At 36.8% G+C, this 16705-nt stretch overlaps 1 protein-coding gene across 1 annotated transcript in view; it reads left to right on the plus strand.

Moving 5' to 3' along the window:
- The window catches only part of LOC123703130 (anoctamin-8-like), a 32429-nt gene that overhangs the window by 13977 nt on the left and 1747 nt on the right, over nucleotides 1-16705 (plus strand). The window contains exons 13-23 of the mRNA XM_045651028.1: nucleotides 3341-3415; nucleotides 3753-3885; nucleotides 4318-4487; nucleotides 5211-5408; nucleotides 6212-6343; nucleotides 6907-7038; nucleotides 7569-7798; nucleotides 10018-10108; nucleotides 10694-10819; nucleotides 11421-11547; nucleotides 15940-16076. Of these exons, the coding sequence (XP_045506984.1) occupies nucleotides 3341-3415; nucleotides 3753-3885; nucleotides 4318-4487; nucleotides 5211-5408; nucleotides 6212-6343; nucleotides 6907-7038; nucleotides 7569-7798; nucleotides 10018-10108; nucleotides 10694-10819; nucleotides 11421-11547; nucleotides 15940-16076 (1551 nt within the window). The remainder of the gene's footprint in view (nucleotides 1-3340; nucleotides 3416-3752; nucleotides 3886-4317; nucleotides 4488-5210; nucleotides 5409-6211; nucleotides 6344-6906; nucleotides 7039-7568; nucleotides 7799-10017; nucleotides 10109-10693; nucleotides 10820-11420; nucleotides 11548-15939; nucleotides 16077-16705) is intronic.

The following is a 16705-nucleotide window of genomic DNA, read 5'->3' on the forward strand; positions in this document are numbered from 1 at the left end:
ATATTCTCAGTGTTGGTTACATATCAAAGATTACAAGCTAATTTACATCTACGTATACTTGGATATGTGTAAAAATTTATAAATATAATTCCTATAGTATTAAAAATCCCTTCAAAATGGGGAACAATTAAGGGAATTATGTATTAGTATACTTAGTTCTGTGTTAATAAAAAAAATAAAAAAAAACTGTTCTATGCTACCATTATATGGCAATAACACTTATAATATTTAGTTTTGTTAACGATGGCAACTCTCTCTAAAACTTGCACCAAATAAAGCAAATAACACCTAAGCGATGTAGTCTTGTATGCATGGAGGTTAGAAACATTTTTACCTTATATTAATTCTGATTTAAAAATTGCATTAAATGTTATAACTTTTCCTACTTCACAGCACTCATGATCCAAAATATTATATAATCACATACCATGTGCACATACATACATTCATTTTTCCTTATAGGTTTCATAGGTGGCAGATAATGAGACATAAAATCTTGTTTTTAACTCCATTGTAAACATTATTTCAAACCCAAGTATAGATTTAGTTGGTAACCCAGTGATTAATGTTATAATCCTGAAATCTATTATATATTATTATAATATAGTACTATGATTCAACCCTCTTATGAGTTCAGATCAATTTGATATTTTATTGTTATTTATTTATTTATTTATTTATTCACACATATCAAATACCATTACAGGATTTCCTAATTCGGTACTGACTTAAAACTATAGATGTTATACATATATATTAAACTAATACATACTACTAATACTTATACTAACAACTTAAACTAATAACTTACAACCTACTAAAAGAACATACAATTAACACCATCCAATAATAACAATATAATTAATAACAAATGACATGAAGAAGAACCTTTGTTAATTCACCCAACTTGCATGTAAATATATCCACTCTCCCATGGAGGTCATTAAGAACCCGGAGCGCTCGAACAAGAGAAGACTTCGCGAGCAGCTTGGTTCGTGCTTGAGGCACGCAGAATAGCGGGGGTCTGTGGCGCTTCTCAATGTACTTGTCCGGCACACATAGAGAGAGGGATTGGAGTACTCCAGGGTTATGCGCATATCCCCTCAATAACTTTATTAAATATAGCGCCATGGAGAACTCCCGTCGTACCCTCAGTTCATTGTATCCTACCATACCCAAAATGAATAGTGTAGGATACATTAACGGGTAAAAGGGGTACACCCCATACAGCTTAAAATAAAGATATCTAATGTATTTGTTCTGGACCCGCTCTAACATTACATTATATTTATCTTCGTGTGAGGACCAAACAACTGAATTGTGCTCCATGTGACTGCGTATTAACGCGTTGAAGAGCACTTTTATCGTTGCAATATTTGTAAAATCTTTTGTTTGGCGCAGAAGGAAGCCAAGGTTTTTGTAAGCCTTTTTACATATGTTTGTGATGTGCTCACGAAACATCAGGTCCGGCGTGAAGTACACCCCTAAGTCGCGCACCTTATTCACCCGTTGAATAGGAACGGATCCAAGCGAATAGGTGTGTTTTATATTTTTATTTGCACGAGTGAAACTAACTACAGAGCATTTTGCTATATTGAAATATAGCTTATTTCGCAGACTCCATTCGAATATATTTCGTAAGTCACTTTGTAGACGCTCGCAGTCCGCCTCCTCATTTATTTGTAGAAAAACTTTCAAGTCATCGGCAAATAATAGGCACTGACTGTACTCTAGGACATCCGGTAAGTCGTTAATCATTAAAACGAACTCCAGAGGACCGAGATTACTGCCTTGACTTACGCCAGATGTCGTTAGGTAGGGGTCGGACTCACACCTTTTGAACGAAACATACTGCTGCCGGTCTTGCATATAAGATGCCCAGAATTCCAAGAATTTCGGTGTGCATCCTACTTCCGCCAACTTCCTCAATAAGACATCATTGTCGACGGTGTCAAATGCTTTTTGGAAGTCCAGGTATACTACGTCTACCTGTACTCCTGCATCCACCGCCGGTACTAAGTTAGCCATAAGATTGAGCAAGTTGGTGGAAGTACTACGCGCAGGCCGAAACCCATGCTGTGCATCACAGAGCTGCCCTGATACCTGTTCGTACATCCTGTGCTGTATAGCGGCTTCAAAAACCTTTGCAGGTGTTGAAAGTACTGCAACAGGCCTGTAATCTTGAACGCATGCACTCACTTTACCCTTGGGCACCGGTATCACCCGCGTAATTTTCCATTGCCTTGGGAATATATTTGCATTCAAACAGGCATTGAACATATGCAATAACGGTTCGGCCAGCACTCGAGAACAATCTTTAAAAATAAAAGCGGGTATCCCATCCGGGCCAGCTGAACGCTTCGGTTTCAACCGTGTTAGCGCCTTCCTTACATCGGCTACGGTGAGAGCGTTGAGACTTACGCGCGCGCTGCTGGCTCCGCACTGACTAGCTACCTGCGTATCGAGAAGTGGCCGTTCTTTATTATAAACAGTTTTAAAAAAGGCTGCGAATTCATCAGCACACTCAGCATCCGTTAGAGGTATCCCTTCTTTCATTATAACATTGGCCTTATTTGACGAACCACGTCTCGATTTTATATACCGCCAAAATTGATTTGGGTCCTTAGTAAATTGATTTTGAATTTTATTTATATATGCTTTATAAGCATCATCAATGTTATTTTTTACTATTTTTCGATACGCTGAAAATTCTCTGTAATCACATTCTAACTTTGTTGTTTTATATTTTTTGTGTAGAAAATACTTAGTTTTAATATTGTTTATTAAGTCAACAGTGTACCAATCTGGATAATGATATTTGGAATTGGCCTTTTTTACTGTTGTTTTAGGAACACACTCCTCTAATATATTGTTTAGTATCAGATAAAAATAATTTAAAATATTATCAATATCACGCATCTTATACAGGGCACTCCAATCGACAGACATAATCCTAGTGTATAACGAATTATAGTCTGCTTTGTAAAAGTTCCACTTCTAGTTATCTATATACTAATATTATAAAGCTTAAGAGTTTGTTTGAACGCGCTAATCTAGGAAACTACTGGTCCGATTTGAAAAATTCTTTCGGTGTTAGATAGCTCATTTATGGAGGAAGGCTATAGGCTATACATCATCACGCTACGACCAACAGGAGTGGAGCCACGGGGGTAAACCGCGCGGAGCAGCTGGTCTTACAATAATTGCAGTTGCTCATAATATTATAATTTTTTTACAACTTTTAAGTCGTTAAAATTTGAGACTAAGGAAGAATTAGTGCCAGAAAAATAATTGACGCGATTATTTTTTCTTCATTCTAATATTAATGTTCCTTTTACAGTTTCAATTCGTAAACTCCTTCATGAGTTTGTTCTACATTGCGTTCTATGTACAGGATATGGATAAATTAAAAGAAGTAAGTCTTATTCAATATTCTCCTTAAATCTTCCTATACAAAAATAAATAAATATTGATTTGTTCTTTTGTATGCAATACAACACATTGCAATATATAATAATTGTTAGAGATAAAAAACGATTCTTCGCAATCCTACTTCCTTATACTTATAAATGCGAAAGTTTGTGAGGATGTGTGTGTGTGTCCTGATCCCGGAAATCCCACGGGAACGGGAACTATGCGGGTTTTCCTTTGTAAACGCAGGCGAAGCCGCGGGCGGACATCTAGTTAAAATAATTTATATTGAATATACTTTTCCTTTAAAAATTGTAATAACGATTGTGTTTGATTTCTAGCAATTAGCTGTGCTCCTTATAACAAGACAGATAATTGGAAATTTGAAAGAGTCTGCGTTGCCGTATCTTATAGAGAACTTGCGGTTGGCGAAAATATGTTTTGACGTTTTTGGCGCGTTGAGTCCTACGAAAGGTGAGCAGTATAAATTATAGATTAGTATAGGATTTAGAAGAGTAGTGTAATCTATTCAATTTGTCTCCAAATTATCTGTCTAAACTAATCCTTCTACTGCACGATTCTGAAAGTTCAAACAAAATATTCAAATTACATGCAGAAGTAGGAATAAAACTGCCAATTAATGTCTCTTCGAAGGACTAAACTTTCTTTTATGTATCTCTTCGTGAAATGGTGGATCAGATTTAATACCTTTATTACCTTTGTGCCACCTTTATTAGCCTATTTATCAATTATTTTAGTTTCAATAAGCCTTTTTCGTCAAAAGCTTTGACATTGGGTAATGGGTATCCTTGAATTAGAAAATTTAGGGACTAAAAGAACAGCTTTTACTGCAAAATTATGTCCATTTCCTACAAGATATTTTCCAAATATCTAATCACATTCCAGTACAAACATCAGAACAACTAGCGGAGTTATTCGACAAGGATAAGCGTACATCATCAAGTGATGCGCCAGAAATGATGATAAACGGTACGGATAAAGATAGGAGAGATTCCGAACCGGTGGTTGGGCAGAAGATCATACACCAGGCTGAATTGGAGTCACAGTTGTTTAAGGTTAGTTTTTAGGGAAACTGTATGACTTTTTTTTAAAGTTGGAAAAATAGTTTTTTGAGCAAAAAAATAAACACTTGTTTTTCTTTTTGTATCCTTATAGAATGAAAAGGGTGGAAAGGTTATAAGAACAAAGATATTGCATAAAAAAATGGTAATCCTGAATCTTCTCTGCGAGTAGATAAAATGTGTTTTGTTTTTCTCCAACATTTGGCGGCATATTTATGAATATTTATTCAAATTCACATAATTATTTTAATCCGAATTAAATTTGTGGGCATGTGTGTAGCATTGAGTGGGCTCTTAAACAACGCGTGCTAGATCTAACTACCCAATAAATATGTCGAACAAAAACACCTAATTTCTGTACTTTCCATCTAAAAGGCTAATTATTTGCAGTACGAAGGCACATTCGCGGAATACCTAGACAAGCTTACCCAACTCGGGCACGTGGTTACTATTCTCAGCCGCATTTCCACTATCGGCATTATATGCGCTATTAAACAACGCGTGTGAAATACTAATAGCAAATAACAATATCCACAAAATACTGCAGTTTCTATACTTTCTATCTAAAAGCCCAATTATTTCCTTAAAATATTGATATAACCTTTCCTACCAGGTTGCCTGGGACAGATTCCTGCCTTTTGTACATTATTTTTAATTACTTTTTATAAGATTTGTTTCTTTTTTGCACAATAGAACATAATAAATAAATCTTTGCAGTACGAAGGCACATTCGCGGAATACCTAGAGATGCTTACCCAACTCGGCCACGTGGTACTATTCTCAGCTGCATTTCCACTAGCGGCATTATGTGCTCTATTAAACAACGCATGTGAAATTCGAGCGGATGCGTTCAAACTATGTCACGTGGCTCAGAGACCGTTTGGCGAACGTGTTAGTAGTATTGGCAGTTGGCAGGTTAGTGAAACACACACACACACACACACAAGTATACACAGACACAGACACACAATACAAGATGTAGTGATGTATTTTCTATACCAGTCTATCAGCAAATTAGATTTTACATCAACATTGCGTCTGCCCTACACTACCATGGTCATGTTATTTTAGAGAATGCTTTACGATCGAAAAATTTGTTTTGCCTTGGTTCCACAACTATTTTAATCAATTACACGATTGGTAATCCGCGTAATCTCCTAAATCTGCACATTATTTTATACACAACTAGCAAACCGGGCGAACTCCGTTTCGCCACCAGAGACACCTTTTCTTTGCTATAAACCTCACGAAGCCCGAGACCTTTCCAACGAATGCAAAACCGTGGAAATCGGTTCGTGCATTCTGTGGTTATAGCGTCAGGAAGGAAAACCCCACTTATTTTTATATAGTAGATTTAATGGAGATTAATACTGTAACTGGTAAAAATTGATCTAAGAAAATTAAACCGGAAAGAAATGTAATGTGATATTATTTAGCACCGTTTAATAGTTATCAACTTAAAACTAAAATTATATTCTTCTTTTCGGCGAAGGAATGAGCATTATGAGCATCCTGCTCTTTTGGATTCTCCAAACTTTTAAGCTATTGCATAGCTTCTATCGCGGGCCTTGAGCGCGGGGACCGAACCCTGAAATTCCGTAACGAAAAAACCTCACGCTCCCCACTCCGACGGGCGGAGGTGTGGCTTGAAGGCATAGTATGCAATAGCTTTACCGCGGCAGTCCCCGAGTGACACACGTCTTTTTTTTATTCTACAGCACGCAATGGAAGCGATGGTGGCTGTATCAGTGCTAGTGAATTGTGCGTTAATCGGTCTCTCTGGACCTGCGCACCGGCTGTTACCGGACGCTACACCGGCTCAAACTGTACTGCTTGTTGTCGCTTTGGAGGTATGTATTATTTTATTTTATCTCACACAAAAGTGAAATATAGAAAAAACATAAAATATTCGAAGTTGGAGGAATGCGGGTAGTTGAAGATTGACGTGAAGTTTGAGTTAAAATTATCAAGTAGCCTCCTTAAAATTGACATGATTTTCAATAAAATCATAAAATATATATTTAAAAGTTCGTTTTCGGAGAAGAATAAAGGTATAAAGATATGGATGGTAATTGCAAAATAATATTATGTCTTATTTTCAACTGACTACAAAAAACGTCCGTTTTCATGTATTCTCGTTTAAATTTGGTCTATTTTTTTGTTATTAAGCTATTGCATAGCTTCTATCGCGGGCCTTGAGCGTGGGGACCGAATCGAGAAATTCCGTAACGAAAAAACCTCACGCTCCCCACTCCGACGGGCGGAGGTGTGGCTTGAAGGCATAGCATGCAATAGCTTTACCGCGGCAGTCCCCGAGTGACACACGTCTTTTTTTTTATTTGGTCTGACCATTTGAAAGCGATTTGTTGAAGATAATTAACTATTATCTAATAACTATATGTTTATCTTTCAGCACGTAGTATTAGTGACTGTATTAGCATTACGAATGGCTATACCGGAGATCCCGGCGTGGCTTGCAACTGAAATGGCCAAAGTGGAGTTCCAACGACGGGAGGCTATTAACGCTGCGCACGCGCCGCTTTTGGTGAGATTTTACAACTTTTATAGCTATATATAATTATAGGTTTAATTATTAACGAACCAGAGTTCGTGAAATGTTATATGTTTGTAGTTAAATTGGAAAGGGAATGATATAGTTTTTAAAGGAATAAGTGTATTTTATGTATCAATTTATCTTTGTAGTCGAATAAGATTGTTTTGTTTTTGATTAATAAATTACGATCGTCTCGTTGGTACCTTGATCTACGAATTAAAAGGTCCTAAATTAAAACCACGTGGATTAAAAATACCAAGTCAAGCACAGATTGACCTACATCTTGTTCAGGAAAGGAAATCGAATCGGTTAAATATTTTGTTATTTATCCGAATCTGATCAGACAGATATTAAAATGTATGTTGTCTCAATGTGTGATAATATCTCTGTCTCAACTTAAATTGACAACACTAAACTTCAAAATTCTCAGACATTTTTTTATTTAACTATACTTCCAGAAGCGCATTTTTCTAAACACACATAGGTAATTAAAAGTAAACTTTCAATATTATAATTTCCAGTCGGAATGCACAAGTCAAGACGACATACGAACATCTACACGTAACTCGCCTCACAGCGTGACACCATGCACGCCGAAAACGGACAAAATCGAAAAGTTCGACAGAATGGACAAATTTGACAAGTTCGACAAGTTTGACAAGTCTGACAAATCGGAAAAATCGGAGAAAAATGACAAGCAGGATAAGAAGAAGATTAATATTGGCAAGATACCAGAAATACCGCCTTTTAGGTGAGTCAATGTTTGATGTTTTTGTAATGATTTATGTTAGGAATGTGTGTTTGGGCTGCGTCAGAAATTGAGCTTTATTCGTATAGTATTATGGTTCTAAATTGTTTGTTGGTTGAAATGGAACTTTAAGTGATATTGGAAACGAATAGGATGATAACAATATGATAATAAATGTTAGTCAAAGTTACAAAAAATAATTTAGTCAAAATCGGTTCAATTATTTTGATTTCATTAATTGTTAATGACACTTTAATTCATGCCTAGAACAATAAAAATACGTACAATTTATCTGACTTGGCGCTTGTATGTTAACAGCATAATAATTGTGTTTAGTAGCAGAATGATAACATGCTTTTAGGATTGCTTTTGAATGATTTGTTATAATAACAAAAATGTCATTTAAAATAGAGAAAAATAAGAAAATCTAATAGTATTATATATATTATCATTAGTATTTCACAAAAAACACACACAAAACACTATTAAATCTTTTAAGAAAGCTCTATGGATTCTATATTCGGTCTTTTGAAATATATAAAATGGGTCAAATGTTAAAATAAAAATGTTGTTTCACATAGTCTTCAATAATAGCAGAATGAAAATACAATAGAGCAAAATGCTTGCACAACAACAACACAGATAGTTGTGGAAAATGTGTAATTTCACATGCATGACGAATATAAGCTACAATAATATTGCCAGATTAAAAATAAATATTATGTAGGGTAGCCAGCAAAATAAAGTATTGCAAAGGAATATGTGATATAAAAAAGAAAAAAAAACCTACATTTATATATTGGTAATATTATTGTAACTTCATCATAAATTGTAGTGATACAGTGCTATGAAAAATCTATAGTAAATAACAATCTTCTTTTAACATGAATCAGATTAGTTTTGAACTTTATTTCTCTAGACATAAAGAGTTATTTTTCTTTAAAAAATGTTAAAAGAAGATTTCAGTTTCATGGCGCTAATATAGATTATAAATTAGTTTCATTGTTTTGTTTTCAGTTAATTTGACACATATCGTGGATGGGTGTGTAGTTATCGAGATATATACGTTCAAATTATGTCAGTATTTCATTGTATGCTTTAACATTGTTCTGTTTTTTTATATTAATTTGCGAATAAATTGAAATCACTATTTTGATGTTTTTCTTTACCTCGATGTATTGGTAGAATTTGAACTGTGGATTTTGTGTTGTATTTATCAATGTTGAAGGCGTACGCAGGTAAATTTTATTCTTATAGACATGCCATATTTATTCCTTCATTAATCACACTATCAATAGTAAAAGTTAACTTTTGTGTCCTAATCCTCTTAGTAGACCTTGATTTAATCCAACAAAAATGCTAGTCATTTCTTCAAACAGGCATCATTCTATTTTTTAGCATTTTTAATATTTTTCCATGCAGTGTACATAATAAAACAATTATTTTCTTTCACACAAGCACATGTTAATAATTTATCCATATATCATATTATAAGGCCACTTTGGCTAAAACTGCTTGCATCTATGTCTAAACTGAGCACAAAACATCTATCAAAATGTTATCTGCACAGTCATTGGTATAAAATTGAATCCTACTAATATTATAAATGCGAAAGTTTGTCAGGATATGTGTGTATGTTTGTTACTCTTTCACGCAAATACTACTAAATCGATTACAATGAAATTTAGCACGCATATAGAGGGTGACTTGGATTAACACATAGGAAAGCTTTTATCCCGGAAATCCCACGGGAACGGGAACTATGCGGGTTTTTCTTTCAAAACGCGGGCGTAACCGCGGGCGGAAAGCTGGTATAGTATAAGTCAAGGTTTTGGACAAATCTTAAAATATATTAAAATCAAAGTAGACATTTTTATACTATGTATTTAATATCATTAACTGACCATTATATTGTTTTTGATAAAAAAAATTGTTGGTCGATTCTCAGACCCCTATCCATAATGCACAAAAAATCGGGTAAAAATTAGTCCAACCGTACGTAGGAATTTCGTAACAAACACTCAAAATCAAGGTGTTCAAAAGCCCTTGTTTTTTTAGCGATATTGCAAAAAAAAATAGCAATTTTATTGTTTTTTTCAGCAATATTTCAAAAAATTAGCCATTTTATACCAATGACAAAAACTTTCCATCCACACTCCGCTATCCTTGCTAACGATAAGGTATCTATACATAAAGGTGGGCTAAAGGGTTGAAATTTCCAGGCCTAAAGCGGCGTCCATAACAGATCCAGGTGTCACGGGATCGCTGCAAATGCTGCAAGATGTTAGCCCCACAAAACCTATTTTACGAAAGGTAAGCATAAATTAGCTGTGCGAAGTTTCACCGGGAAAACATGGGAATATTCAAAAAGATTAATTGAAATCCCATTTCTATAGCTTATGTGCTATTCTGGTATATAAGATACGTCTACTGCCAACCTGAAGAACTGAACATAGTATAATATTAAAAAAGTTTAATCGAAAAAAACTTTATATTGAGGGGTTGATGACCCATAGTAAAAAAAAGTCGGTCATTAAATATATATTCTTGATTATGTAAAATATTTAAAATACCATGTTGCAATTGCTTCTCTGAATGGCCAATCTCGTGTATAGCAATTTATTTATAAAAATTACTAGCTGCGCTCTGCGGTTTCACCCGCGTGGCTCCGCTCCTGTTGGTCTTAGCGTAATGATATATAGCCTATAGCTTTCCTTGATAAATGGGGTATCTAATACCGAAATAATTTATCAAATCGGACCAGTAGTTCCTGAGATTAGCGCGATCAAACAAGCAAAGAAACTCTTCAGCTTTATAATATTAGTATAGATTCTTTCCATTCTGTCCTAAGTTTTGTTATAAGAACACACCATTTAAATGTTTTAAATATAATTTCAGGAAGGTGCAGGAGCACCCTTATCGCTTCTCGGCGTGAGAGGGTTAAGGGATGAGCCCTTACACAGATCGGCACACTGCATACCACACCCCACCCAACATAGACCACTTGTAAACCCTACTTTACAGGTATTTTGCACTTTTTGAAGTTCAGTTTTGTTTAGTTTATTGTTTACTTCATATCATCATCATCATCATCAGCCCATATACGTTCCCACTGCTGGGACACGGGCCTTTTTTGAGGGTACTGGCCATAATCCACCACGCTGGTCAAGTGTGGGTTGGCGGATGTCACATGACGTCGAACTTTTGATATTTTGACATGACGGTTTTTTCACGATGTTTTCTTCCACCGCTCAAGCATTGGTGATGTTATAAACACTTCATATATAGGTCTAAATATAAAACCTTATTTAAAAAAAAAACAAGCTTTCATTTAAGTACTCCGCAATATTGATTATGAACGACATCAGATTATTTTTGGAGTTATTCTTAGCAATCCATTTTATTTGATACATAATATAAGAGTGCCTTAAAAATAATTGATCCGCCATCTTGGATATGTCGCCATGTTGGATTAAGGACGACGTCACACGTCATTAATTAGGCAAAAGTCATCCAATCTGAATATGTATACAAAATTTCAGCTCAATCATACATACTTTAATAAAAAGCTTGTAAACTTAAAACATTAACTTTTGCTAGAAGTTTCTAGATAATACTTTTCCAGGAATTATCAGGCACTGTGAGTGCAGGGGGCTCGGAGCCTGATTTGAACGCAGTACCTTCAACGACCTCTATAGACACTAGCGCCACTTCTAGTGAAGATGATAAACCTAAAGATAAGGATAAAAGTAGTAAGTACATTAATTATATCCCTACTAATATTATAAATGCGAAAGTAACTCTGTCTGTCTGTCTGTTACGCTTTCCCGCTTAAAGCTCTCAACCGTATTTGATGAAATTTGGCACAGACCTTGGCTACCTTTTATCAAAACACCACGCGGGCGAGGCCACGGGCGGAAGCTAGTGTATTATATATCTATCCTCTACCTTAGGTGGCCTGGAAGAAATCGCTCTTAAGCGATAAGGTCACCTTTTGTACTTACCTTATATCTATACAACTATATTATATACATTGTAATGTAATATGGTGTCGTACAATAAATGGTTAAATAATAATAATAATAAGGATCCTATTGACATAATTTTTGCCAGTTCTTCTCCGTAGATACTTTCCGAATCCACTGATTTGAAAAATCATTATGTTTTTTCAAAAGGGCTTCTAGATCTAAGAGAATCTGATGGAATAAATGTTTGAGTTTCAGTTTATCCTACTTCCTAATAATAATATCATAATTAATGCTAGTTTGTGAGGATGGATAAGATAAGTGCGAGATAAGATTGATTATTTACAAGCTTTTCCATTCAAAATTCAAATTATCTTTATTAATTGAGGGCACTTAATCTTTCGTTCGCAGAAATCACTTACAGCGATAAGATTGCCCTCCGTACATGCTATTACTTGTTTTGTTATATTGTATTGCTGTATTAAGTATACTTAATATTATAAATGCGAAAGTAACTCTGTCTGTCTGTTACTCAATCACGCCTAAACTACTGGACCAATTTGCATGGAATTTGGTATGGAGATATTTTGATACCCGAGAAAGGACATACTACCTTTATTTAGGACATGCTACCTTTTATTGCGATATATGTACCACGGACGAAGCCGGGGCGGACCGCTAGTAAGAATTTGTCATTTATTCGTTTGTACATTCGTTTACTAGCTCTGTGTCTATATGACTGCCCGCTTGGCTTAGTTGGTAGTGATCTGCCTTCCAAGCTAGAGGTCGTGGGTTCGATTCCCACCCAGGGTAAATATTTGTGTGATGAACATAGATGTTTACTCTGAGACTGGCTGTTAATTAACTATACTATAACGGCCTTACTAATAAAAAGTTATACAATGGATAAATTTCTAACATTTTCAACCATAGCTGTGTCCTGCTCTTGCTCACATGAAACGTCAATCATAAAAACAAGACAGGTTATTGCAATAACTAATCCACTGCATAGCGAATGGGTAACATTTTATTAGTAAGACCGTAAGTATTTATTAAAAATTATATAATATGTATGTTTATCAGCCATCTACATAACATTTTCCATTTTCCATTTGTTTTCCATAACAAGCCAAAGCTAAGTATGGGATCAGATCATGTCGTGTGTGAAAATTGTCCTGTAATATTTTATTATTTATATCTAATCAACAACGTGATAGGTCACTCTTGTTTTGTTGTATTTAGTGTGCAATAAAGAATGTTTCATTCATTCTTTCGTTCGGTTCGTTGACTAGCTCTATGTCTTAGAGCAGCTGTACACGGACAACTCGAGCGGTCGGTCGTTGATTGCTCGAGCTGTTACAAACCGCGCAGAAGCGGTCGTGACGGCTCGAGCTGTCCGTATATGGCAGTGAATGAACGTCCTTAGTTCACCACTTCAAGCCGTCGGTCTCAACTGCTTAAAGCGGTCCGTGATCTTAGTAATCTAACTAGTGAAGCGCGTCCGCCCTGTAGCCGTGTTCTTGTGTGCGCCGAGCTATAAGACCGTCCTCTGTTATGCTTTTCCTTCTATCGCTATTAATATGTTATACTGTATTTAGTGTGCAATAAAGAATGTTTTATTCATTCGTCCGTACATTCGTTTACTATAGCTTGACTGCAGTGGCTGTACCGCGCCCTAGGTATGTGCGGTGAGGTGGGGACCGGGTAAGGAAGAGCACGAGTTAGAAAGCAAGGGAACGGTCGGTACTCTCTCCCCGCGCACATAGCTATACAGCGGTACAGCGGTTGCGGTCAAGCTATAGCAGTTCTTTATTAACCCATTGAGCCCCCAGCGGCCCGATCGGTCCACGACACAATAGATTTTCTATTGTGTCTGTGATTCCGGGGGCTGAGTTATTTTTTTTTTTTTTTATACTAAAACCGGCAAAGGAGCGGGCGGTGTACTGATGAGGGTGATCACCGCCGCCCATAGCAATTGCAACGTTAGGTAACTTTGCGATTGTTTTGCCGGCCTTTGAGGGACGCGTAGGCTCTTTTTTTGAAGGCATCCATATCGTAGGTAGATGGAAACACCGAAGAAGGCAAGCTGTTCCACAATTTTGACTTAACTCACTTATTACCCTACCCTTAAATCTTATACACTATCCTACCTAAATAACCTACCCCATCCCAGCTTTCCTCCTTTTGTATTCAATCGTTTTACCGAGTGTAGTGTTAAGAAAAGCATATTGTCAATCACTTCAAAGGCCGTCGGTAGTGACTGCATTGGTCGGAACATGATCATTCCAATCCTCCCTATAATCATTCCTACTATCACACATATCCTAAATTTTTCCATTGCATCTGGCATATTTCCTGATGATTGGAAAAGTGCTCACATTATACCTCTCCCAAAAATTCCTAACCCTTCCACTACATCTGATTACCGACCCATTGCCATCCTTCCATTTCTCTCTAAGGTTCTCGAACGACTGGTTCAAGAGCAATTGAGTATTTTCCTTAACTCCAATAATCTCCTTAATCCTTTCCAATCTGGTTTCCGTCCCGGTCACAGTACGACCACTGCACTTATCAAAATCACTGACGACATCCGGCGAGGTTTTGACAATAAGCAGCTCACAATTCTAACGTTGCTGGACTTTAGTAACGCTTTTAATACGGTCGATCACGACATATTGCTGGCTTTACTGCGGTCCCTTAATTTATCTGCATCGGCTATCGATTGGGTACATAGCTACTTAAGGGGACGTCGGCAACGTATACAGATTGAGGAAATTTCCTCATCTTGGTGCAATGTTACTGCTGGCGTTCCTCAAGGCGGCGTTCTCTCTCCCCTCCTTTTCTCCATTTTTATTAACACCATTTCCAAAAATATTGAGTCACCCTACCATATGTATGCAGACGATTTCCAATTATATAAACACGCATCACTACTCGAACTACCTGAAGCGATTTTTCAAGTAAACGCTGATCTTGCGACAATCGTCTCATGGAGTAAACATTACGGTTTAACAGTTAACCCAATTAAAACCAAAGCTATTATTTTCGGAAGCAGACAGCTCGTATCAAAAATCGACTGGGCCGATTTACCAAGTATCGTTGTTGATGGTGTGTCTATCCCATATAGCACACAAGTAAAAAATCTTGGTTTGATACTTGACCCAACTTTTTCGTGGGATGAGCAAATAAAACAAGTACGTAAAAAGGTTTTCTCATCGGCGTTCTCGCTACGGCGCTTACGAAACTTTTTACCGATCGCTACGAAAATTGCGTTAGCTCATTCTTTACTCCTTCCTCTCCTTGATTTTGCCGATTCATCCTATCCAGATCTCCATGAATACCAACTAGACACCCTTGAGAAGCTTCAAAATTTTTGTATACGATTTATTTATGGATTACGTAAATTTGATCATATTTCTGAGTTTAGAACAAAATTAAACTGGCTCCCCGTTCGCTTCCGCCGGAATACTCACATTCTTCATCTCCTGTATTGTATTTTATTTCACCCTAAAACACCGTCCTACTTAAAAAACAACTTTAACTATCTTAGCTCTACTCACACTCTCACTCTTCGTTCTTCCAACCTTTTATTATTATGTACTCCTGTCCATCGGTCAAACTTTTATGACAATTCGTTTACTGTTCGTGCCATTCAGCTCTGGAACGCCTTGCCGGAAAGTATCCGACGTGCACAAACACTTTGTTCTTTTAAGTCCCTATTGAAAGCTCATTATCTAGCCATGCAATAGTAGCATTAGTAAATAATTTATGTATGATTATAATTTTTGTATATACCGTTATATATATTGTAGTTTGTGTAGTGTATTATAGAAGTATATTTATATTACTGTGTAGTATATATGTACAGTATATGTAGTTTATGTAGTATGCAGGCATTTTTATTTTTTTTTTTATATTCTGTCTTTTATTTCTTTTTTGCGCTATCCTTATTCTTCTTACATTTCCTTTCCTACCAGGTTGCCTGGAAGAGATTGCTGTGTAGCAATAAGGCCGCCTATTGTGCAAAATTGTTGTACCTTATTAGTCTGTACCACATGTCTTAAATTGCTTTGTACAATAAAGAGTTATAAATAAATAAATAAATAAATAAATACCCGTTTGACTACTTCATTCCTTTATTTATCTAGCTCTATGTGTAACTAATGAACAATTTACCAGGTCGTTCCCGCGCCCGCGCCGCGCTGGTGAAGCGCGTCCGCTCGGTGGCGGTGTTCTCGCTGGGGCTGCGGCGCGCGCGCGAGGCCGCGCTCGACCGCCGCGAGCCGCGCGAGCCCGACCGCCCGCACACCGCGCCCGTCAGTGCAGACATACATACACACATACGCAACATAAAAACATGCACACATTCACACACAGAGTGGACGATAACATACAGGGTACACACACATACGGAAAATTGGCACGCCCACACACTAACGGACACCACGCGAGCTAGATGTGTATTATACAGATACACGCACATACTCTTTACGCGCCCGACCGCCGCGAGCCGCGCGAGCCCGACCGCCCGCACACCGCGCCCGTCAGTACAGACAGACATACATACACACATAGTGACATTTACATGCACACATTCACACACAGAGTGGACGATAACATACAGGGTACACACACACATACTAAAAAAGAGTGTATACTTATGTACACGCGTTAGAAGTTATACTTCTTTGGCGTATGGAAAAAATACTAGAATATACAACTTGAACATAGTTATCAATTTACATACCACCTAGAACTAACTTCATGCTGTTAAATTTAGGTGTCGGTGTGCGCGCACATTGTGAAAAATTCTCTCTCATCATTTTTCTCCATCGCGCCAAAAGAAGTATAACTTCAAAAACATGCACACATTCACACACAGAGTGGACGATAACATTTGCTATCAAATAGTGTACACACACACACACGTACTAAAAATTGGCAC

The sequence above is a fragment of the Colias croceus genome, chromosome 25 (assembly GCF_905220415.1).
Source record: "Colias croceus chromosome 25, ilColCroc2.1".
Lineage (NCBI taxonomy): Eukaryota > Metazoa > Arthropoda > Insecta > Lepidoptera > Pieridae > Colias > Colias croceus.